Below are 25072 nucleotides of genomic sequence, written 5' to 3'. Positions count from 1 at the left end.
CCCTCAATGTATCGAAATAGCAAAATAGTCCCTAATTGTGCACTTTGTTAGTCAAAATAGTCCTTGATATTAAAATATTTCATTAATATTGTCATATTAGTCCTTCAATAGACTTACTTATTGTCATATTAGTCCTTATATGTACTTACTTATTATCATTTTAGTCCTTATATCAAAAGAGTTATTGTGAGTATTAAGGGGTTATTTAAGCTTTAGGGACTATTTTGACTAACAAAGTGGACAATCAGGGACTATTTTGGAATTTTTATACATTGAATGACTATTGTGACTACTTGCTACACATTCAGGGACCAAAGTGACTATTACCCCAAAAGGTTTTCTCCTTCACTCTTTTAAGCTTGAAAGTTGCTTTTTTGACAAGGAATACTTCCAATTGACACATGGAAATGACATTAATACCCCTGACGGTAGTTAACAACCGTTGGTAAACACGCCGGTTGTTAACTACTGCTGAGTGCCAGCGGTTGTTAACCACCGCTGTGTTCTGCGATTAAACAACACCAGAACCCTCATTTCTTCATTTTCCAGAAACACAAACACTATCAAACTCTCTTCCAAATTTCTCCAAACTTCAATTGCACGAATTTGAGCCCAATTTCTTCAATTAGATTACAAGTAAGTTCTCTTCTTCTTATTTACATGTAATGTAGTTTGTTTAGGGTGTTAGTTTTGATAATTTTGAGCATAATGTTAGTTTTAGGTAGTTTTAGGTTAGGTTAGAAAATTGAAAATTATGCATGATTTAGACTGTTTGATGGATTGTTTATGTTGTAATTGTTGTTTAGAGACAATGTAGGTACAATGTAGCCCTTTAGATGTTCAAGTAACACTACTTATGCTCCTAATTTAGAATGCACATAAGGTGTTTGATAAAATGCATAAGTGAGGAAATCTTGCTTTTTTTGTGTAATTTTTTTTCAAATATGTTTAATTTTATAATGTATATATGTTGTAATTATTATAAGCTTGGATTTTGACATTTTTTGGCAAGTTTAAGTATGACATAATGTGGTATGTTATATAAAGTATGATGAATGTGTTATATTAAATTTTATGAATGCCTAAGTTTCATTTTTGATATGTTACATTATTCAATTTTTTTTTGATATGTTACATGTTACTTGCTATGTTCAATGCCTTAAAAGTTTTAAATACATTGTATGAATGCCTATGTTCGCCTATGTTCAATGCCTTAAGTAAATGCTTAGATACATTGTATTCTTAAATACATTGTGAACTTATTTATGTTTTTTAAAATTTGTTTTGTACAGATATGGCTAGGGATACGGATGAGCAGCAGCGGGTTATTAGAGAGGATAGGATGCAGAGAGGTAAAGAGGCGAGTACCGCTAGTGCTCGGAGAGAAAGGAGGGCTGATGACCCGTATGTCCCTAAGCCTCGGAAGCGCAGGGACCCGAGGATTCATGGAGAGGGCTCACAGTCACAAGCACATGTGGATGACTCCTCCCAGGTGGTTGATCCGACACCAGCGCATGATTATGCTGGGTATGCGGATGAGGGTTTTGCTGGATATGATCGGATGAAGGAGGAGAGAATGTTTTATCAGCCGCCGCCGGAGGGCGAGGCACAGGATGAGGAGATGGGAGATGATGAGGGGGTGCCAGAGGATGTTGTGGCAGATTATATGGAGGCAAAGAATGTTATTCTCGAGGGTGAGCCTGAGCGTCAGCCTCAGCCACGACGAGGTGGTCGTGTTCGGCGGATACCGCTCTATCCTGCTGGAGAGGCTCCCTTTCCTGGAGGACCTCAGACCTTGGCATTGTTGTCCGACTACTCGAGGCATGTGGCGAACCCTCTTTGGGTGAACCACAATAATGTAAGTGTTTAAATTGTTTAAAATTCTTTAAATGTTTTAATTAATTATATTAGGTAGCGTAAGTGATTTAATTAATTAATATAACGTAGCGTAAGTGATTTAATTAATTAATATAACGTAGCGTAAGTTGTTTAATTAATTAATATAATGTAGCGTAGGTTGTTTAATTAATTAATATAACGTAGCGTAAGTGATTTAATTAATTAATATAACGTAGCGTAAGTTGTTTAATTAATTAATATAACGTAGCGTAAGTGATTTAATTAATTAATATAACGTAGCGTAAGTGATTTAATTAATTAATATAACGTAGCGTAAGTTGTTTAATTAATTAATATAACGTAGCGTAAGTGATTTAATTAATTAATATAACGTAGCGTAAGTTGTTTAATTAATTAATATAACGTAGCGTAAGTGATTTAATTAATTAATATAACGTAGCGTAAGTGATTTAATTAATTAATATAACGTAGCGTAAGTGATTTAATTAATTAATATAACGTAGCGTAAGTTGTTTAATTAATTAATATAACGTAGCGTAAGTGATTTAATTAATTAATATAACGTAGCGTAAGTTGTTTAATTAATTAATATAACGTAGCGTAAGTGATTTAATTAATTAATATAACGAGGCGTAACCCGGATTGGGACCCGCGGACACCATGTGCTGGGAGATGGCTCACTACTAGGGGTGTTCAAATCCAAACCGATCCAAAATAAAACCGCAAACCGATCCAAAAAAACCGAAAACCGCAAAAAACCGAATATTTTTGGATGTGTTTGGATGTTGTTTTGGAAAAACCGCTATGATCGGATCGGATTTCGGATTGCTTTTTCAAAACCGAACCGAACCAAACCGAACCGCAAAAGTAAATTTTTATACTTATTTATTATTTTATTAGTAATATATAATGCATTAATATATTTATTATTGGTATTTAATCTTATATATTGCATTAATTTAATCTATATTATTACTACTTCTTCTATTTCAAATATAATCAATCATTTTCATCGTGTAATGTTAACTTTTTTTAATAAATATGTCATATTTTGTATCAAACCTATTATTTTACGATGTATGAGTAATATAATATTAATAAAAAAATTACATGTTGCACTTTGGATATCCAAAAACCGATCCAAATTAAATCGCATATATTTGGATCGGATCGGTTCGGATTTTTTTAACATAATCATCCAAACCGAACCGAACCGCACGTGATTTTTATTTTGGATCGGTTGATTTTTTACCTCAAAACCGATCCAGACCGAACCGCGAACACCCCTACTCACTACCAAAGGCCATACAAGTGTGCACCATTACCGCGTAGTCCTGGATCGCTTGGAGGTGGATGATGTCAGGTTTTCTACCTATGGTGATCGCAGAGACGTCCACCCATTTCAGATGCTGTGCACTTACTCTGGATGGCTCATGTGCGGGAAGGAGATGGTGTACCGTCATTTGCCTGAGCGGGTGAAGAGGCAGTTCTCCTTTGTCCAGGACGTTCCCAGACATCCTTCAGCTGTCCCTCAGGTGCCTACACAGATGCTGACTACTGTGTTGATGGACGTTGCGGCATGGTTAGTAGGTGGTTGGGTAGATGGGTGTCAGACACCATGGCATCATGTTCCTGGCTACATGGCTTGGTATGCCACAATCTCTCACCCTCGCATTCTCCCACCTGATGAGGGATCCCCTCCTAGGTCGGCGAACGTCGAGCAGCTGATTGAGGAGGAGCATGCCAGAGAGATGCCTGACACACTGACGATCATTCGGGATGTGGCGCACATAGCCCGAGATATTGCGGCCAGGCATGGCGAGATGACCAAAGAGGAGGTTGTCCAGGAGGTCTTGCGGATAGTTAGTGCTACTGAGCCTGTCCTTACTTATCAGATTTCCAGGCGGCGCAGGGGGCAGCAGAGGCAGGCTAGGCATGGCTGATTAGTATTAGGATTTACTTATGTATTTTTTGAGTATGATGATCATGATGTATTATTATGACATGTTCCGTACATTTTCCTATTTTTATGACATATACGTACGTTCATTTTATATTATTTCTTGCGTTTTAATTTTACCATGTTCCTGTTAAATATTGGATGAATATGTTTAGGTATTATTAGATGAAAATTTTAGAAGAATTTTCAATTGGTTATTTGATAAAATTTTTAGATGAAAATGAAAGTTAAAATTGGTTAGGAAAGACACAAAATAAGGAATATGGAAATGAGCTTCTGGAAAATGGGCAAGCACGTAGCGGCAGTTACAAACCGCTACATTCAGCTTCGGCGGTAGCTAACAACCGCTGACACTCAACGGTAGTTAACTACCGGCGTGTTTTCCAGCGGCAGTTAACAACCGCTGGGGGCATTAAGGTCATTTCCATGTGTCAATTGGAAGTATTTTTTGTCAAAAAAGCAACTCTCTTTAAGCTTTTACTTTTCCCTTCTAAAGATCACGACCCAAAAATCCCCAAATGTGTATTTTAGGGTTCAACACTTTCTAACACCAATTTCAATTTACAACAACATCTCATGAATTTCCCTCCTGCAAAGTCTCCGCATTCAAACGGCGGCGTTGTTCCAACGTCGCTGTTAATCCTTCTTGATGAACTCATCGCAGAAATCCTTTCTCGACTTCCTGTCAAAACTCTGATGCAATTGAAATGCGTTTGCAAATCATTGAAAACCCTAATTTCTCATCCTTCCTTCGTCAAATTGCACCTTCACCGATCGCCACGGAACACCCACCTCTTACTATTACCAGACTGGGCCAATCCTGACGAGATGGATATGAGTGCTGTACCCATTCCGGTAAGTAGTTTGCTTGAACTTCCGTTGGCTAACAGATACTTTGACGGATTGAGGGAATTTGATATCCCCAAGAATCCTTATTACTTTTTGAGTAATATGGATTGCGATCACATCATTGGTTCCTGCAATGGATTGCTTTGTTTGCGCGGAGATACGTGGGCTACTGAGCCTGCAAACACTTGGTTTCGTATCTGGAACCCAGCCACGAATACATTGTCTGATAAATTAGGTTATTTAACCAACCATTCTAGGTTAACATTTGGCTATGATATTTCAAACGAAACTTATAAGGTGGTGGACTTCTCTGCTAACTCGGTGAAAGTTTTCAGTTTGAGTGATCATGTTTGGAGGGATATTCAAAGTTTTCCTATTGTTCCGTTTTCCCTTCATGTTAGTCGTCATTGTCATCCATATGTGGATCTCGGTGTTTATGTGGGTGGAACTATTAACTGGTTGGCTATTCGAGATAAGACTGAATATGAATGGAATGATATTACAATTGATCAATTTGTGATAGTCTCGCTTGATTTGTCTACGGAGTCATATCGGCAATTGCTGCCACCTAGCGGTTTTGTTGAAGTGCCACCCGTTGAGCCATCTGTTTCTGTGTTGATGGATTGTCTATGTTTTTCTCACCGTTTCAGAGGAACCCATTTTGTTATATGGAAGATGATGGAATTTGGAGTTCAAGAGTCTTGGACTCAATTCCTTAAAATTAGTTTTCAAAATCTTCGTATTGATCATGGCATTAGTGATAGTCTTGCATATGGTTCTCAATTGTTCTTGTTACCATTGTGTGTTTCTGAGAGTACCAACACACTGATAATGGCAAGCAATCAAGAAGGCTACATTGATTATTGGGGGCACAGCCAACATGCAATTCTCTATAATTGGAGAGAAAATAAAGTTGAGCAAATTGCAACTAACAATCGAATAATGTGGTTTGATACAAAGGATTATGTTGAAAGCTTGGTTTCAACATCTTGAAAGTAAGTTTATCTTCATTGATTTAATTATTCTAATTAATTTTTATGTGTTTTATGATCTCTGAACTTAATGAGTTTGGTTTTGATTGTTTTCATATATTATTATAACTTGAAGATAATCCTCCCAAAAGGAAATTCAATGACTCTTGCGTCATCTTTATTTGGTTTGTAATCAGCAAAAATGAAAGTATGAAGTTGTTCTCAATTTTGGAGAATAGTACATTATTTCAAATTGAAATGCAGGGAAAAAAGTTTTAAAAAGTGTTAAGGTAGAACGTTAAGGAGAGAATCATGTCAATGGGTTGGTTACAAATATCCTTAGACTTAGACAAATTTATTGTCTATTATTGATCTATACATAGATGAGAAAAGGGAAATATCATTTACTCTTCAAACTGATATTACTTTCATTTACTTAAAAGACTGTTATAGATAATGAGTGTGTTGTACTTGTACTTTGTATTGTATACACATTCAAATTGGCTAAGCATATGTTTGTGTAGCCACCTCCTTTGTTACTTGTGGGTGAACAGAGGTTTGGAATGAGTACCAACTATTTTTTAATATAATAAATTGAGTTAACCAACAAGGTTTGGGGGAAGAGGCTAGACTCACAACGTGGAGAACCAAGGTTCAAATCTTAGCTGGGAAAGGTATCCACATTTTAGTGTCTGGCGCACCTCGAATAGGATTACATCTAGTAGAGGGAACCTATCGGAAACAAAAGAGTTATCCTATTACCATGTTTTTTAATAATGAAAAAACTTCTGCAAATAATTGTATATATATATATATTTGATATTATTCTTGGGTTTACTTTTGGTTATACCGGTGCAAGTATATCCAACTAATTTTGAAAAGGATGATAATTTTATTTGTATACTTGATAATGATATTGGGGTAGAATCTAAACTTTCATATCATAACCGTCATGTCACTTTCACTTGTGGTGCTGGCTTTTAGGCGTCAAGGTTGAAGCTAATTTCTCTATTATTTTCTTACAAAGGAACATGACTGCACTTTTGACGATTATGCATTCAGTTTTTGTGTTTTGTTCTACATTTTGTATTTTAATCTTTTTCACAATATAGGTTTTTCTTGAATTATAGGACCGCAATCTCAACTTCAAGCACATCTAGCGTTATTGATGCTCGATGCAGGATGGTAGGAAGAAAGGCAAAAAGAGTCTTATTGGAACTACATTTGCTTTAGTTTTAGTACTCATTTTGTATAAGACGTTTACAACCCTCCTGATGCTTCTTTCGGACTTCTTTGAATTGAAAGTGTTTGTAGAAATTTACCATAAAATATTTGTGTATGCGCCAGAAGTCTATAACTCATTAAGTGATTCAATCACACATTTTGTATGACCATTTATTTGCTAAGTAATTCAATCACATATTTTGCACAACCATTTGCAGTTGCATAATATACACATTTAATTATATGTCGATATCATGGTTGGATGATCTTTCTTTGACGTTTCTGCGAATTTTCCCGTGGATTTAAATTGCTCCTGCTATCAACTATTTTCAACAGGAGAACTTTATTTTTATCCAATAGTGAAGCCAGGGTAGAGCATGCAGGTATGGGTCAAGGTGCATGTACAAGTAAAGGGTCCTCACTAGCTAACTTTGATATCTGTACTTTTTTTTCACCTTCAGTATTTTTCTGTGTTTTAAGCTTGGAGTGTATGAGTTTCATGACAAACTGGTTTTACTTGAGGGGCTAATATATATAGTGTATGTATACAGTTTCTAGTATCTATGTAGATTCCTTGTGATCACTGAGGAACTCAACTCACATTTTGTTAGAAGATTTTTATATCAACAACTGCACACTAGTCTAATTGTGACAGGTTGTAAAAATATGATTACTGTCACAAAATCACTCAATTAAAATCATTTTACTAGATGCAATTTTTTTTTTTTTTTAAATTCAAACTACTTCATTCAAATAACAGTAGAAGAGTTACAACAGATAGTGTTTTCATCTAATGGAAAGGCATAACCCATCCAAGACTTACACCCAACATGCATAGCATGACCAACAAGCCTACGAGCTAGGACATTTAAATCTCTACTTATAAAATTAACAGACACAATACTAAAAGCATTCAACAACAGTTTACAATCTGACACTATTGGTTCAATCCTAGCAATTGAATTAGATCCTCTAATTCATTCAATCACCACAAGTGCATCTGATTGGCTAGTAGCTTCCTTCAGATTTTGATCAGCCGCTAGTTGCAAGGACCAACGAATCGCTAAGGCTTCAGCTAGAGTGGGATCTGATGTCACTCTCTCTTGCAAGCTGAGAAATAAATGTTACCCGATGAGTCTTTAAACACACAGCCAAAGGTAGTAAAACCTTCCGAAAAGCAACCTGCATCAACCTGAATAGTATGAGCACGGTGAACGACAGGGCTAGTGGCATTATGATTTTGCCTTTGCTTTTTCTGCGTAGGAACAGTACGATTAAATTCATCAACAAAATTCAGAGCAGCAATTGCTATATCAGGGGGAGAGGGCCTGAGTTGCTTAAACACAACTTGGTTCCTAAAAAAACCACAATTTCCACAAAATAGAACAAAACAATTGAGTCCCTAAAGTATCTTTTCTCTTCAGCCAGCATAATAACCAATTGTTCAAAGAAGAGTTTTGAGGAACATGGAGCCCAAGGCTAGATGAAAACCAAGATAGTTTTGCAATGTTACAATGAATAAGTGCTCAGATGTTTCTACCTCATTGAAGCAAAAAGGACAAACATATTCAATTTTCAATTCTTTTTTACACAGGTTATCTCGAGTGGGGAGGATATTTTTTGCCAACCTCCAAACAAAGTTTTTAATTATGTTTGGGAGATTAATCCGCCAAATCTCCTTCCATAATTTATCATTTGGATCATGAGACGAGCCCGGTAGATCTTTCCTCCTATCAACTCCCAATTGATGGTAAGCTGAGCGAACTGAATACGTGCTATCCTTCTCACCATTCCGCAAAAAAGAATCCACTGGAAGCCTAAATGAAAGAGGGATACTAACAATAATTTGTGCTTCAAACTGATTAAAGACAGAAAATTAAGTCTTTGTTCCAATGCTTAGTGTCTTGATCAATAAGAGTACTCACAAAATCATCTTGGTTGAGAATTTCAACTTGACTTTTAACACAAGGATTGCTCACACTTGGGAGCCAATTGTCATGCCAAATCCTTACTTTCTCACCATTACCTATCCTCCACTTTCCGCCTTTCGTAATTACTTCTCTAGCACTCATGATACTTCTCCATGCATAACTAGGCAAGAAACCCAATTTTGCTTCTATGAAGCTTCCTCTAGGATGATAACGAGATTTAAAAACCTTTCCCATAAGTGATTCCTCTCCGATTAACAACCTCCAACAATGTTTCCCGAGAAGTGCTTTATTGAAGTTACTCACACCCCGGAATCTCATGCCCCCTTTGACTTTTGCCTTAGCCATTCGATCCAAACTCATCCAGTGAATTTTCCTTTTACCTTCTTTTGTACCCCACCAGAATTGTGCTAGTAGCCTTTCAATCTCACTGCAGCAGCCTTCTGGCAATTTATAGCAACTCATAATGTAGCTTGGAATAGCTTGTGCCACCGCTTTGATCAACACTTCCTTCCCAGCTCTCGAGAGGTATCTATCTTTCCAACCTTTTAGCTTTTTCCAGACGCGGTCAATGACAAAAGAGAAAATCTCCTTTTTGGATATACCAAATACAACTGGGAGGCCCAGGTATCTAGTGTGAGACATCACAGTCTTTACATTCATCTTATTACAGATAATTTCTTTTTCCATATCAAGCACATTTCGACTAAAGGATGCCTCTGACTTGTCCAAATTAACCACTTGTCCTGAAGCCATCTGGTAAGAATGCAGAATTTGCAATATTCGCTCGGCTTCTGATACATTAGCCCGAGCAAACAACAAGCTATCATCAGCGAACAGCAAATGTGAAATTTTCGGGGCCTTTCTTGCTACTTGAATACCATGGATCTTGTTTAATTTAGCCTCCTTAGACAACAAGCCTGACAAGACATCAGCACATAGAATAAACAAATACGGGGAAAGAGGGTCCCCCTACCTGAGTCCTCTCTCCAGAGTAAAATGTTTGCTCGATTGTCCATTTATCAGGATTTGGTAAGAAACAGAGGATATACACTTTAAAATAAGATCAACAAAAATAACAGGAAAACCCATAGCCTCTAACACACCACGGACAAAATTCCACTCAATTCGATCATATGATTTTGACATGTCCAACTTAAGGGCCATCATACCTTTCTTACCCTTCTTTTTCTTTTTCATCCAATGGAAACATTCCATAGCAATGAGGGCATTACCAATGATCAACCTACCTTTGACAAAGGCACTCTGTTCTTCATCTATTACGTCAGGCAGAATTTGCTTTAGTCTATTTGCAATGGTTTTTGTTACAATTTTTATCACCACATTACAAAGACTTATTGGTCGGAAATCCTTTGGAGAAGAAGGATTCTTGCACTTAGGAATAAGGGTAATATAGGTACTGTTTATATCCTTTGGACTTTTTCCTTTGTTCAAAACTTCAAGGACAAGATTCTGGACATCTCCACCTACAATGTGCCAGTACTTCTAAAAAAATACGGCAGGAAGGCCATCTGGACCTGGTGATTTCAGCGGATGCATATGAAAAATTGCGTCTTTCATTTCTTGACTTGTAAAACTAGATGCACACATTCCTTTATGCTCGCCATTTAATTTTCCCCTCACAACTTCACAGACAACATCAACATCAGTCGGGTTGGAAGAAGAGAATATTTTCGAGAAATAGTCAATTAAGATCCTCTCCACATGATCATCTCCATTCCACCACACCCCGTCTGCATCCTTCATCTTCCTAACCTCATTTGTTTTCCTCCTTTGGTTGGCCTTCTCATGAAAGAATTTAGTGTTTTTATCTCCTTCCATAAGCCACATCGCCCTACTTCTTTGTCTCCATATGATCTCCTCTATCTTCAATTTCTCATCAAGTTGGTTCTCAAGAGTTTTGAAACGCACCAAGTCTTCATGGGAACTAGACCATAAATTTTCATCATGTAAAAGTTTTTCAATTCTTTTGATCTCCTTCCTAACCGAGCTTAAATTAAATTTATCAAAAGAAAAGTCTAGATGGTGCATAGCCTTAATTCGGCTAGAAACATTGTTAGCCTCCCTCATCCAAGTATTCTGAATCGTATCCTCGCAACTCTCATCTTTTGTCCATGCTTCTTCAAACCGAAATAAGTGGACTCTTTTTTTCAATGTCTCAAAGAAACAGCTTCCAATTCAATTAAAATAGGAGCATGATCAGAACCATACCTGGGAAGGTGGATAACTCTGATAGGAGAGAATCTGTTGATGAACTCCTTCGTTGCCAAGGCTCTGTCTAGTCTGCATTGGATGTTTTCTTCAAGTTCCCTACCACATGTCCAAGTGAGTGGATGACCCTCATAACCCAGATCAAGGAGTCTGCAAGTGTCTATCGCATTCCTCCCCAACATAAGTTGGTTCGGACTTCTGGTATTGCCTCCCACCTTTTCTGTCGAGTTGATTATGTCGTTCAAGTCACCAAAACAGGTCCATTTGCTCTCAACAGTGTTAGAAAGTTCCTCTATCAGTTGCCAAGTTTTATTCTTGTTGCATTCCTCCGGGTATCCACAGATGCAAGAAAAATAACACTGTTGATTATTTTCTCCATCTACAAAAGAACCACCAATGTGATTTAAGGAATAAGATAAGACAGAAATTTGTATCGGTTCACTCCACAGCAAGGCCAAACCTCCAGCTCTTTCCTTCCCAACACCTCTATAGTCAACGGCAAGAAAAGAATTGAAACCACATCTTTGTTTTACTGCTTCCATCTCAAAACTCTTTAAACTAGTCTCCATTAAGAAGACACAAACATGATTTTCAACTCGGATAAGCCTCAACAAGACTCGAACTGTAAAGGGATTCCCCAACCCTATGCAGTTCCAACTTAATATTTTCATTGGGTAGGAGGTGTTGGTCTTCCAACACCCCCTCTGGTAATTGCACAGAAACCTTGTTAACTATGGTTCTCCTCTTTTGTTCGGCCCCACATAAGTCCATTGGGTCACCTTCTGAGATTGTTACCTCCACAAGTTGTCTTTTTCTTAGTTCAGCAACCAACTTTTTCTCTTGAGTCTTCCCCTTCCTGTCTCCTTTCTTCCTCGACCATTTTTTGGCTGGCTTCACAAGCTTTGATTCAAACTGTGACCCTTTGTCAGGGTGTTGTAGACCTTCAGGTGTGATTGCAACGTTACCTAGTGATTCTGCCACACTCTCCACTTCACTTTGTGACTTATCAATCTCAGTGTTCAATGTTGGCTCCTGCTGAATGGTTTTGATCATATTATTTGCCGCAATATTCTGCCCTTCCACCTCATTCCTTTTCTTCTCATGCGATCCTCCATTGCTATTACTTGTTTCTGCAAACAGACTTTTACCACATGAACCAGAACTATTTTCTTTCTTGATATCCATAGAGATTTTTGGTAGTGGGGAGGCCCTCATCCATTGACCAAATGGCAGCTCCTTTGCTTCAATTTCTTCAAACTCAGCTTCATCCTTCCCATCCATCTCTTCAGAATCTTTGATTTGATGGCCGATTTTCCCACATACAAAACAGAAAGTGGGCAATCGTTCATATTTGAAATAAACCCGAAGGTTCTTGCCTTGATACTTGACCACTGTTCCTCTCTTGAGGGGTTTGCCTAACCTGTTTGCTTCCCAAGCTTCTGCGCCATCTCCTCTGACCTCTGTTTTAGGGGAAGGTCATAAATCCTTGCCCAAAATTCACCCACATATGTTATGAGTATTTTCTTGCTGCCCTCTAATTGATTCTATTGAAAAGATGTTGAATGCGTTTTGGTGGGAAATGGTGAAAATAACGTCAGAGGTATTCATTAGCTATCTTGGGATAAACTCAGTGCGCATAAGAAGTGTGGGAGCATGGGATTCAAAGACTTAACAACTTTCAACATGGCAATGTTAGGTAAACATGGATGGAAGATTCAAACTGATACAGAGAGTTTGGTGACAAAATTGTTTAAGGCGCGGTACTTCCCTCGCACGGATTATCTTGGCGCAAAAATTGGTCATAATCCGAGTTTCGTGTGGTGAAGCATCTTTACTGCTAGGAGGGTTGTTCGTGATGGGTCTAGATGGAAAATCAGAAATGGTATGAATATCCCAATTTTTGAGGTACCATGGTTGTACAATGAAGGAAGTATTTCAGGAGTGGGGCAATCAGATGAAGTCATTTAGCAGACAAGGATTCATTCTCTTATTGATCATGGGAATAATAGTTGGAACCAACAATTAATTACTTATTATTTTGACAATACCGTGGTTCAAGAGATTCTTAGAACTACTCTGATTAGTCAAGTGGCGGAAGACCAACTAATTTGGAATATGGAGAAAAATGGTCAGTTTTCAGTTAGAAGCGCTTACAGGCTATGCTTGGAAAATATTGCGGACAATTCATTTTTGCACCGGCCCGGTAATTGAACGAGTATTTGGAAGCTGAAGGTACCTCCGAAAGTGAAAAACTTGTTATTGAGAGTGTGTAGGGGATGTCTGCGCACGCGAGCAAGATTGTTGGATGAAGGCGTAAATTGTCCATCTGCGTGTGCTATGTGTGAGAAAAATTATGAGGATGCATCTCGTGTGCTGTTTGATTGTCCGAAGGCAAGAAATGTATGGCTGATCTGCTCTTTAGTAGACAAAGTGAACTCGGTAATGCTTAGTAACAACACTGCGGCTGAGATCATTTTTACTTTATTACAAGAGTTAACGAAGGAGAAAGCCGAGCAATTTTCTGTGATTTTATGGAGTTTATGGAAAAACCGTAATTTAAGAATTTGGCAGGATATTTCTGAGACGTGCCAAACCATTACAGCTCGTGCAGGTCAGCTGTTACACGAGTGGAGAGCTGCAAATAATCAGAAGCAAAGTTGTGGCTTAACAGGAAGTTCAATGGGACTGCTAACAGCTGCTGGAATGCAACCAGCAAGAGCGAATGATACATATCAGCTGAAGTTCAGTGGATAAAACCGCAGCAGGGAAGATTGAAGTGCAATGTCGACGCGTCGTTCTCGGAAGCATTGAACCGTATTGGTATTGGTCTATGCATTAGAGATGCTGCTGGAAATTTCATAAAGGCTAAGACTATGTGGTCCAGTCCTATGTGCTTGCCAAAGACTGAGTTATGAAAATGTCAACAACTTTGGACTAAACCTCAGTTTCACTCAAGTACCAAAATCTTACTTGACTATTCCAAAAGTTAGATTACCTCGTCAATCCATCAAAATAACAGCTAAGTTGCGTCAAAATAATAGTTATAATTGTTAATCTATCAAAATAACATCAAAACTAAATGAACTTTTTCAGTTTTTATTTAAGATTTTGGTTTCATTGTTATGAACTCAAGGTTAATTGTGGTGCTGAATGTTGAAACATTTGTTGTAGTAGATCATTTCATAGTCCTGTAAGGAAATCTATAAATTGAGAATGAATGTGAGTCACCAGTTCAATGTTGATATAAATAATCAATAAAAAAAAGAGAGAAAGTAGCCTCTAGTGTAATTTTTCTTTACATATTTTTACAAAAGCACTGATATTTAGTTGATTGAAAATTTGTAGTGTAAGTTTAGGATGATTGTTTTAATATTATTGATCTATAAGTGTTGTACCCAAATTTAGTGAGCAGTTTTTGAATGAGAGGTTGGTTACTGAGGTTCATAGGCTTGGGGTGGAGGTGGGTGCATGTGAGTGGAGCTTATCACCCTATGGTCCACGACACAAGGTGGTGAGTAAGGAGCAAATTGAAAAGGTTGTGAGGAGGATCATGGAAGAGCTCAATGATCAGAAAATGATCAAAATAAGTGCAGGAAAAACTGTAAAGCAGTTTGAGAGTGTGGATCCTCTTATCACAGTATTTTTACCCTTGTTCAATCACTAAAGCATGTTTGTCTTGATATTGTACTTTAGGAAAATTAATGCTAATGCTAAAGTCTTGCTTGTTAGAACAGATATATGCTGCACATGAAGGGAAATGAGGGTCGTCGAAGCACAAATATGAAAATCGGACACGGTACTGACAATGACACGTAGACACCACACTATTAATAATATATGGAAATGAAATTGATTGAATACAATTACATATGTTGATATCATGTTGGTGGTGCAGACAGGTACCAAATACGTCTTCGATCTTCCATCACTCAAATAGAAATCCATGACAAAACGTAGTTAATGAACATTCTTTTTGTCATTTTCCATTTCGGCCATTTAATTTTCATCACTTGATGTATCCTAATGTCATGATACAGAAAAAACTTGCATACCATTTTTTTTGGATAGTCAATATGATAACAAATATGGAATAGCAAATCATTTTTAGTAGTTAGATATAAATAGTAAAACTAGTTACAAAACCCACAATGATATATTTCCTAAAAAAAAAAACCCACAATGATATATTTCCTAAAAAAAAACCACAATGATATATGTCCTCCAAAAGTTATTAACACGCTGTGGCTTCTTATTATTTTGGTTATTTTGCCAGCACTAACATGAATATCCTGCTTTTATCTTCCAAACTCATCCCATTTAGTTGTTTGTTTGGCCATCATAGTGAAGTAGAAGGATTGTATGTTTCTCTAAAAGTTGCTCAAGCAAATATTTAGTTAAGAAAATAATACCTAAATATGGCTATCGGCTAAGGATAATTTAGCTCTCCAAGAAATTCTTCAACATGGCTTTCTATTATGTTATGGGTGTTGTGGGAAGGAAGAGTCGGCTAATCACTTGTTTCTTGGCTATAATTTTCAGGAAGGATATTCACATTTGTTTTTCATATAATTTTCAGGAAGGATATTCACATTTATAAAAAAAATTCAACATGAATTAAATAAAAAAATTAAAGTGCAATAAACATAAAATTTCATATTTAATTAATCATTTGTTAAAAAAAATCAACTTTTGCAATAGTTAATTAAATGATGTACTAAATATGACTGAAAAAAAATGATTAAATATGGTTTTAGTCCATATTAATATGTCAACTTTTCGATTTAGTACCTCTAAAAAATTTCTTCAACTTTTAGTCCCTCCTTTAAAGTAAACTTATACCTAGAATTCATATTATTGAATAAAAATTTGCAGAAAAATTCATAATATTATAAGAATCTCTCCCAAAAAAAATTAGAATTTTTTAACTAAACATGAATTTAATACGAATTTTTATATTTCTGACGGTTAAAAATTCATATTTAATTTATGTTTTGTTAAAAAATTCTATTTATTTTGGGAATTTGTTTTACAATATTCTACACATATCATTAAAAAAAATACAAAAATTAACTTGAAAATAGGGTCCAAAAGTAGTGATTGAAAATTTTATAAGGACTAAAAGTTGAAGGAAAATTTTAGAGGGACTACAACGAAAAGTTGGTATATTTATAGGGATCAAAAACATATTTAACCCATTTTTTTTAAATGATACACATTTGTTGACTTAAAATAGAACCTAAAGATAATGGTAGAAAATTGCTAAGGACGAAAAACCGAAGTAATTTTTTAGGCAATTAAAATAAAAATATAAAATATTTAAAGGGATAAAAAATATAATCAACCCATAAAATTTTGTCTTAATTATACAAATAGTCTAGGCAAATCTGACATTTTAGTTTTAGTCAATGTAAAAATATTTTTTAGTTTTAGGCCTTGCAAATATATAAACTTTTGTTTTGATGTTTTGTTTTAGTCCTTATAAAATCATTTAATATTAAACTGGTCTTTATAATAATCATTTTAATCTTTACTTTAAAGGGTTAAATATGTTTTTGTTTCCTATAAAATTGAGACTTTTAAGTTTAGTTCTTCCTTAATTTTAACAGTCGTTTTAGTCCCTATAAAAAATTTCTACACTTAGTTTTAGTCCCTTCTAAATCCAAATGTTTTATAATCATGCTTAAACTCTTGAGGTTTTGAACGATTTTTTCTAGACGTGTTAAGAACATTACTAAAAGTTCCTCCGCAAAAAATTAGTTCAAAATTTGATTTCTTTTTTTTTTTGAAAAAACTCAAAATTTGATTTCTACGTTCAATTTTTTGTTATTTTTATGTTGAACTTTTGTCATTTAAACAAATTCATATTTAATTCATCTCATATTAAAAAAAAATCTAAATTTTAGCAAATGAACCTTTTATAATGTTTTATAAGTGTCTTCGAAAAATCGTTCAAAAATTTAACAGTTTAAAGTTAATTAAACAAATTTAGTTTTAGAATATTCTGCATATGACAAAGACCAAATCAAATATACGTGAATTTTACGACGACTAAAACAAAACAACAAGAATAAAAAAAAAATCAGATATTTACAACTATTAAAATTAAAGAAATATGTATTAGGGTTACCCTTTTTTTTGTTGAAAGACCGTAACGACTAAAACAAATGTGTATTAGGGTTTAACAACACCGTCGCTATCACTCTCATGAATTCCCCTCCAGCAAAGTCTCCTCCTTCAAACAGCGGCGTTGTTCCAACGTCGCTGTTAATCCTTCTTGATGAACTCATCACAGAGATCCTTTCACGACTTCCTGTCAAAACTCTGATGCAATTGAAATGCGTTTGCAAATCATTGAAAACCCTAATTTCTCATCCTTCCTTCATCAAACTGCACCTTAACCGATCGCCACAGAACACCCACATCTTACTATTACCAATCTGGTACGGTGCTGCCGACATTTATTCCAGTGTTGTACCCATTCCTGTAAGTCATTTGCTCGAAAGTCCGTTGGCTATCTACCAACCTTACTATTATCGATTGAGGGAATTCAATATTCCCAATGATCCTTACATATTGCGTAATATGAAATGCGATCACATTGTTGGTTCCTGCAATGGATTGATCTGCTTGGGTGGAGGTTCTTTCAGCTCGCGTAAGCATTGGTTCCGTTTATGGAACCCAGCCACGAATACATTATCTGAGAAATTAGGTAATTTAACTAACTTTTTCAGGTTAACATTCGGCTATGATATTATAAATGACATTTATAAGGTGGTGGCATTCTCTGCTAACACGGTGAAAGTTTTCAGTTTGAGTGATAATGTTTGGAGGGATCTTCAAAGTTTTCCTATTGTTCCGCTTTCCTTTCATGTTAGACGTCGTCATTGTCATCCAAATGTGGCTCACGGTGCTTATGTGAGTGGAACTATTAACTGGTTGGCTATTCGAGATAAGACTGAATATGAATGGAATGATATTACTATCAAACAATTTGTGATAGTCTCGCTTGATTTGGCTACGGAGACATATCGGCAATTGCTGCCACCTAGCGGTTTTGTTGAAGTACCACCTGTTGAGCCATCTGTTACTGTGTTAATGGATTGTCTATGTTTTTCTCACCGTTTCAGGGGAACCCATTTTGTTATATGGAAGATGATGGAATTTGGAGTTCAAGAGTCTTGGACTCAATTCCTAAAAATTAGTTTTCAAAATCTTCAAATTGACAATGGCATTAGTGCTAACCTTGCATATGGTTCTCAATTGTTCTTGTTACCATTGTGTGTTTTCGAGAGTACCAACACACTGATAATGGCAAGCAATCAACAATGCTTCATGGGGTTTCACAACCAACATGTGATTCTCTACAATTGGAAAGATAATAAAGTTGACCAAATTGCAACTAAGAATGAAATATCATGGTTTAATACCATGGATTATGTTGAAAGCTTGGTTTCAACCTCTTGAAAGTAAGTTTTTCTTCAATGATTTAATTGTTCTAATTAATTTTTAAGTGTTTTATGATCTCTGAACTGAATGAGTTTGTTTTGATATATTATCATAACATGAAGATAATCCCCCCAAAAGGAAATTCAATGACCCTTGAATACAAAAACTGAAGTATGAAGTTGTTCTCAATTTTGGAGGAAAATACATTTTTTTGGAGGAAAATTGAGATGCAGGGGGGAAGTTAAAATGTAGTAAAGTGAAATGTTAAAGCGAGAAGAATGTCAATGATTTGGCTACATATATCTTTAACTTGGACAAATTTATTATCTATTATTGATCTGTACATAACAAATATTAACTTCATTTACTTCAAAACTTTGTTATATAGGATGAGTGTGTAGTACTTGTACTTTGTATTGTATACACATTCAAAATGGCCTAGCCTTGTTTTTGAACCCACCTCCTTTGTTACTTGTGGTTGAACAAAGGTTTGGAATGAGTACCAACTGTTTTCTAATGCAATAAATTGAGTTAACAAACAAGGTTTAGGTCTTCCCTAAAAAAAAAAGGTTTAGGTCTAGCACAAGAGGCTATACTCCCACAACATGGAGAACCAAGGTTTGATACTAATTTTGGAAACGATGAATATTTTATTTTTGTACTTGATAATGGTATTGCGGTAGAATCTAAATTTTAATATCATAACCGTCGTGTCACTTGTGGTATTAACTTTTATTCATCAAGGTTGAAGCTAATATCTCTATTATTCTTTTTCACAAAGGAATGTAGCTGCACTTTTGAGAATTATGTATCAATTTTTTCTGGGTTTTTGTTCTACATTTTGTATTTTAATGTGTCTCACTCATGTGCAATATAGGTCTTTCTTGAATCATAGGACCACAACCTCAACTTCAAGCACATCTGGCGTTATTGATGGTCGGTGCATGATAGCGGGAAGGAAGAAATGGGAAAAGAGTCTTATTGGAGCTACATTTTCTTAGGTTTTAGTACTCATTTTGTATAAGACGTTTTTCTTGATCCTTTTTTTGTACTTTGAAAGTGTTTTTAGAAATTTACCACAATATTTGTGTTGTTTTGCAACTCTTCTTATATTTTTGTAAGCACCAGTAGAAGTCTCCAACTCTTTGCTAAGCGATTCAATCACACATTTGGCATGATCATTTGCAGTTTGATGATCTTTCTTTGACATATCCGTGAATTTTTCCATTGATTTAAATTGCTCCCGCTATCAAGTGTTTTCACCCAGTTAAACTCTATTTTATCCATGGAAGAGAGTGCAGGTATGGGTCAAGGTGCATGTACAACTACAAGTACATGGTCCTCATTAACTAACTTTGATATATCTGCACTTATTTTTCTTCAGTATTTTTGCATTTTAAGATTGGAGTGTATGAATTTCATGACAAACTGGTTCTACTTTAGGGGTTAATGTATAATTGAGTATGTATATTGTTCCTAGTATCCATGGAGATTTATTGTGACCAGTGAGAAACTCACCTCACAGGTTGTTAGACGATTTTTATATAAGCAACTGTCACACTAGCCTAATTGTGACAGGTTGTATGACTATGATTACTTTCACAAAATCATTCAATTAAAATCATTTTACTAGATGTATGGTGTTTGAGTTTGAGGTTGCTCAGCTCGGAGGTTTCTATTTGCTTTGAGAGTAATATTTGGAGTCAGGAAGTGGGATTGAGGCATCTTGAAAGAATTTCCTCGGGTGGTTTCTGTGGATGATGAAGAGTTTTGTGTGGCCGAAGCGGGTTTGAATATCAAGAGAGGGATGGTGGTGGGAGGATGTGCCACAGAAGTTGATCTTGAAACAGCCTGCAATTGTGTTTGGAATTTGATTGTTGAAGGGATCTGTGCTGGAGTTCTCATCATGATTACCATGCCCAGTTATGTCGGTAATATCCCGCCTGTCAGTATCGGAATATTATCAGTCGTGTGTGTCAGAGGATTAATATTTCAAAAGAAAGTTATGGAGAATATTTATTATGAGATGTCAGCTCATTACGTAATAAATATTAGAGTCGGATTTAACACGTTTAAAGGCAAGGGCATAATGGTAATTTCACCCTAAAGGATATTTATTTTGAATTGTGGCCAAAATATCTCATTTTTCCTTTTCTTTCTCTCTCTAGGGTTGAAGTTAGGAAACTTCTCTTCCTTCTCTCCTCTCCCTCACGCCCTTTCTCTCTTCTTCTCCATTAAATCCTCTTCCTTCATTTTTCCAAGTGAGCTAAGGTTGCTCTCTCTTGATCTCTTAAGCATGTGAAACTTGGATCTATCTTGAATATCCTTCACTTCCTCTTCTTCAATCTTTCCCAATCTCTTATCAAATCAAGAAGCTTGTTTTGGGGTTGTTCTTTACTCCTAATCCTCATCAAATATTTCCTCCTCAAGGTTCATGAATCAAGTTTTGGTTTTTCTATGATTTCACAAGGGGTTAGTAACTTGGATGAAGCTTGTTATCTCTTTTCCTCCTTTTTAGAAGATAATCAAGGCTAGGGTTTTGGTTTGGAAAAGTTGGAACTTGAAACATAAGTTGTTCTAGCCTTCACAAGTTTATAGACCAAGAAGCTAGGGCTTTGGGTTTGTATTGAAGCTTTGATGCTAACTTGGAATCAAGATCAAGATTTAGGGTTTCAAGATAAACAAGAAGTGGGTTTGATGATGTTATGATAGTTATGGCAAATTGGAAGTAACTAGTGGAAGATGGAGCATGAGCTAGAGTATGGATGGTGTTGCTTGGTTAACCTAAAGTTTTGGAGGCAAGGAAGTATACTTTGGTTTGGTTATGTGAAGGCAAGGTGATGCTTGAAGCTTGTGAATCATGATAGGTGAGTTCCTTAGATAGCTCCCACCCTTGGGATTATGTGGTTTATGCTTGTAAGATAACCATGAACTTTCTAGGGTTTTTATATGTATATGTTACCCTATTTTGTGTCATGCATATATATACATGTGAATACTTGTGTCAAGACTATTTTACATGTTCTATATGATATTTAGCAACTTGCCATGCTTTGGGATGATTGTATTGAGGTTTTTGGGTCAAAAACTCCATTTTGCAGGTGTTGGACTGTCAATACTCGCAACTGCGAGCAGGTAGCTCGCAACTGCGAGCAGAATGGCCGAACTGGAGGTTTACTCGCCTCCTAGCTCGCCACTGCGAGTTGAAGCTCGCCACTGCGAGTTGTAACTCGCCATTGCGAGTGGAACAGTGCCCAGTGCATTGTTTCACTCGTCTCGCCTCAGCCGTCGTATTCTGGTCCAGTTTGCTTGTATGCATTCTCCTTCAATGATAACCCCTCAATACATAACTTCAATACATGGACTTTTATAAATGTATCTTGATAGTTAAGCAAGTATTCATAACGTATAAATAAGCATGGCATGCAAGAGTTTTTAACATGAATTGAACGGGTAGCAAGAAATAGCAAAATTGGGAATGGAACTAGAGACTCGATGTAGTTGTCGAGAATTAGATCATTGATTATGATTATATGTAAGTAAAGTGCGATGAATATTCTTCTACGCTCGTGAACTTATATGTTATTACCCCAAGGGATCGATTAAGGATCCGAGTTAAGGAAGTTAACTCAAGAGGTTATAGATTAACCATTCATGTATGCATAAGATTATGATTAATATAAGTTGTAGGTGTTCGTGTCTCTCGTTATCCACGTTAGGGGGATACGAGAGGTTCTCGACCTAAGGGGAACGGTTTAAGCCGCAAGGGACCCGCACGACACTGAGGGAGTCCGATGTACGTACATCGGTCATGTATGGGAGTGTACTCGGGGTTACTCCACCCGGGACTCTCTGTAAAACGAACCAAGATTATGTTTGATTGTTCAACGCTAACATAAGAATCAATGAATACATTCATGCATGTTTTATGATATGATTATGTTAGGTACAAGTTAAGTAAAGATTATGATGTCGTTGACGTTCTTAGGTTTCCCTAATCGTCCGGCTTAGGTTTGTGTCATGAACATGTCACATGAAGACCTCGATGCGTTTACCGTATCTTGGCATAGTGGTCTTAGGTTCCCTTGACCGCCATGACACATATGATGATAGTAAGCCAATTACACATAAGTTGATTTATGACGGTCCTAGTGTGCACCTCCGTCTAAGCATGCAAGTCCCCACACACGTATAATCAACCGTCAGGTTGTAAAGTAGACACGTGGTGACCGTAGGTTTCCCTTGAGGTCGCCTATAGCCTAGGATTAGATGGAACTCACTGAGACATTATGTCTCATCCCAATCCTATTTTGTTTCAGATAAGCAGGTTGGACGACAAGTTAGTTGCCGGATGGACATCTCATCAAATGCTCGTTCGTACACGCTGAGGGTTGGATATGGATCTCAAGGACGTATCTGTTATTATTTTAGGAAAAAGGTGTAGTAACGTATTTTACGAATGTAACGCCCGTCTTAATTATTTACTTAATTTAATAAGGATTTATATATTTATTTATATATATATTTATATGATTTAAGAATTTAAATAGTTTGCATGATTTATAGATAAATTATGTGATTTTCTAGCATGACGTGAAGTATATTGATGTTGTGAAGTTGTTATGTTGGTGTGACTTATTTTATTATTAAATAAAATAAGATATGAGAAATAAAATAAAAATATTAAAGATTGGGCTGCGTGGTGAGATGAGCAATTAGTAGTGAGAAGAGTAAAAAGGAGAGATAAATAGACAGACATAAGTTAGGAAAAGTAGTACGTACGTTTTTGGAGAAAAAGGGAGAAAAGTCAGAAAGAGAGAAGAACCAAAGGAGGGCTGCGATTCTGCTATTATCAGGTAAGGGTGAGACTAATTTTCAATATTATTAAGGGTATAATTCTATAGGATGAATTTAGCATGATTAGGTTAAGTTTTGGTGAGAATTGAGAATTAGGTTTAGGATCAATTTTGATGAATGAATCAAGAACAGATGTTAGATTGATGCAAAATTAGTGTACAGACCTTAGATATGACTTAAGATGATAATTAGATGCTATTTGGATGAAGGAATCATGAATATAGGTGGAAAGTTGTGATTTTTAGGTTTCTGGCCGTACTGACATTCATCGCTCGCATCTGCGAGCAAGAACACTCGCATCTGCGAGCTAGAACCCAGAACTCGCAACTGCGAGCAATGCAACTCGCAACTGCGAGTGACCTGTAAGCTCGCAACTGCGAGCAGAATAACTCGCCACTGCGAGTAAAGACTTAGGAACCCAGAACGCATGCTTTGCTCGCCATTGCGAGCAAAGTTACTCGCAACTGCGAGTTAGGCTGTTAGTTGCCCAAAATTGTCCCGATGCGATCCTTTCGCACGTATAGTCTTGAGCTGACCTTAGAAGTAAGAATGAGGGTGATTTAGAATGTTTCCAGATGTTACAGAAGTCTGTTTATATGACCGAAATGATTAGTAATGTTGCATGAATAATGTTATGATGTTTTATGATATTTATGTTGATGTAATCCATTCCTTAAATGATGTTGAGATATTCCAACACTGTTATATGTTGTAAATCTGTTGCTGTTCATTGCTGCTGACCTTTAATGTCTTGAGATTGCATGAGTCGGTCTATGTTGCAAGAAATTAAGAAGTTGTCCATGATTATGAGTCGTATGAGTCGTTCATGTTGTCGTCTAAGTTGCTAGAAGTTTGAGTTCATTGCATACTCATTAAAGTTGGGGGCTTTAGGCCCGGCAGCCTTTGTGCTCATTAAAGTTGGGGGCTTTAGGCCCGGCAGCCTTTGTGCTCATTAAAGTTGGGGGCTTTAGGCCCGGCAGCCTTTGTGCTCATTAAAGTTGGGGGCTTTAGGCCCGGCAGCCTTTGTGCTCACACGTTGAAGAGCCTATTATGCTCATTTGTTGTTGATTGGTACCACATGCATTTGCATATCAAGAAGTTTCATGATGTTTAAGTTGTCAAGTTGTTGAGTTGATAGAGTTGCATGGTCTAAGATGAGTTGTGTTGTCAAGTTGTTGTTGAGTTGATAGTGTTTCATGGTCAAAGATGAGTTGTGTCGTCAAGTTGAGTGTTAAGTTGATTATGATTTGTGATGAAAATTAGTAATGATATTTGATGATTGTATTTGTTATGAAATGAAAAATATACTGATTGTTAATTGTTGACATGTTATTAATGTTTAAGTTGTTAAATGCATTTCATTGGATTATATGCTTAATGTATTGATTGTGAAATCTCACCCCTTCTGCGTATATGTTGCCTCGACCGTGGGTAATGTGCAGGTAATAAAGATTAGATGCGTTCGTGAGTGGACTCCTCACTTGGTGTCTAGGTGCTCTGATACGTAACGGGATGGGGGCTTGCTTTTACTTCTATTCCTTACGTGTCTCTTTTATGAACTAATTATGAGATTTTCCAATAAGGCATGCGTGCCAAGACTTTTAAATGCTGAACTATTTTCCGCTGCATGATTTTAGATATTGATGTTGAATTTGAGAGATAATTATTATTATCCATTTTATGTTTTAAAAGAAGTATGTGACATTCCGTTTGTGATCAAAATACTCTGATTTTAAATGAAATTT

General features: G+C 36.4%; 3 protein-coding genes and 1 pseudogene across 4 annotated transcripts; 3 read left to right on the top strand and 1 right to left on the bottom strand.

Annotated features, from left to right (window-relative positions):
* Nucleotides 1-4277: 4277 nt before the first annotated feature.
* LOC146946161 (F-box/kelch-repeat protein At3g23880-like) lies at nt 4278-7072 on the top strand. 2 transcript variants are annotated; one of them, XM_085744338.1, is made up of 2 exons: nt 4278-5664; nt 6771-7072. In XM_085744338.1, exon 1 carries the CDS (start codon nt 4397-4399, stop codon nt 5660-5662), a length of 1266 nt encoding a protein of 421 aa, XP_085600464.1. In that variant the 5' UTR covers nt 4278-4396; the 3' UTR covers nt 5663-5664; nt 6771-7072. The 2 variants fall into 2 exon arrangements, with proteins under 2 accessions (XP_085600464.1, XP_085600465.1); XM_085744339.1 differs by having other exon boundaries at nt 4292-5664; nt 6753-7072.
* A 3597-nt stretch (nt 7073-10669) lies between these two features.
* On the bottom strand, nt 10670-12988 carry LOC146946160 (uncharacterized; annotated as a pseudogene).
* Nucleotides 12989-13361: 373 nt separating this feature from the next.
* On the top strand, nt 13362-13778 carry LOC146946159 (uncharacterized). Its single transcript, XM_085748156.1, has one exon. It carries the CDS (start codon nt 13362-13364, stop codon nt 13776-13778), a length of 417 nt encoding a protein of 138 aa, XP_085604282.1.
* A 3433-nt stretch (nt 13779-17211) lies between these two features.
* Nucleotides 17212-19679, top strand: LOC146946158 (F-box/kelch-repeat protein At3g23880-like). Its single transcript, XM_085744337.1, has 2 exons — nt 17212-18490; nt 19348-19679. Exon 1 carries the CDS (start codon nt 17229-17231, stop codon nt 18486-18488), a length of 1260 nt encoding a protein of 419 aa, XP_085600463.1. The 5' UTR covers nt 17212-17228; the 3' UTR covers nt 18489-18490; nt 19348-19679.
* The last annotated feature ends 5393 nt before the right edge of the window (nt 19680-25072 follow it).

This window comes from Medicago sativa, chromosome 2, assembly GCF_051527215.1.
Source record: "Medicago sativa cultivar Bolivia chromosome 2, Bolivia_mono, whole genome shotgun sequence".
NCBI classification, from domain to species: Eukaryota; Viridiplantae; Streptophyta; class Magnoliopsida; order Fabales; family Fabaceae; genus Medicago; species Medicago sativa.
This window is presented reverse-complemented; position numbering and strand designations above follow the sequence as displayed.

What these genes read in the sequence shown, in the direction of transcription:
- LOC146946161 (XM_085744338.1), top strand. Translation starts at nt 4,397, where the DNA reads ATGAATTTCCCTCCTGCAAAGTCTCCGCATTCAAACGGCGGCGTTGTT.
- LOC146946159 (XM_085748156.1), top strand. Translation starts at nt 13,362, where the DNA reads ATGTGTGAGAAAAATTATGAGGATGCATCTCGTGTGCTGTTTGATTGT.
- LOC146946158 (XM_085744337.1), top strand. Translation starts at nt 17,229, where the DNA reads ATGAATTCCCCTCCAGCAAAGTCTCCTCCTTCAAACAGCGGCGTTGTT.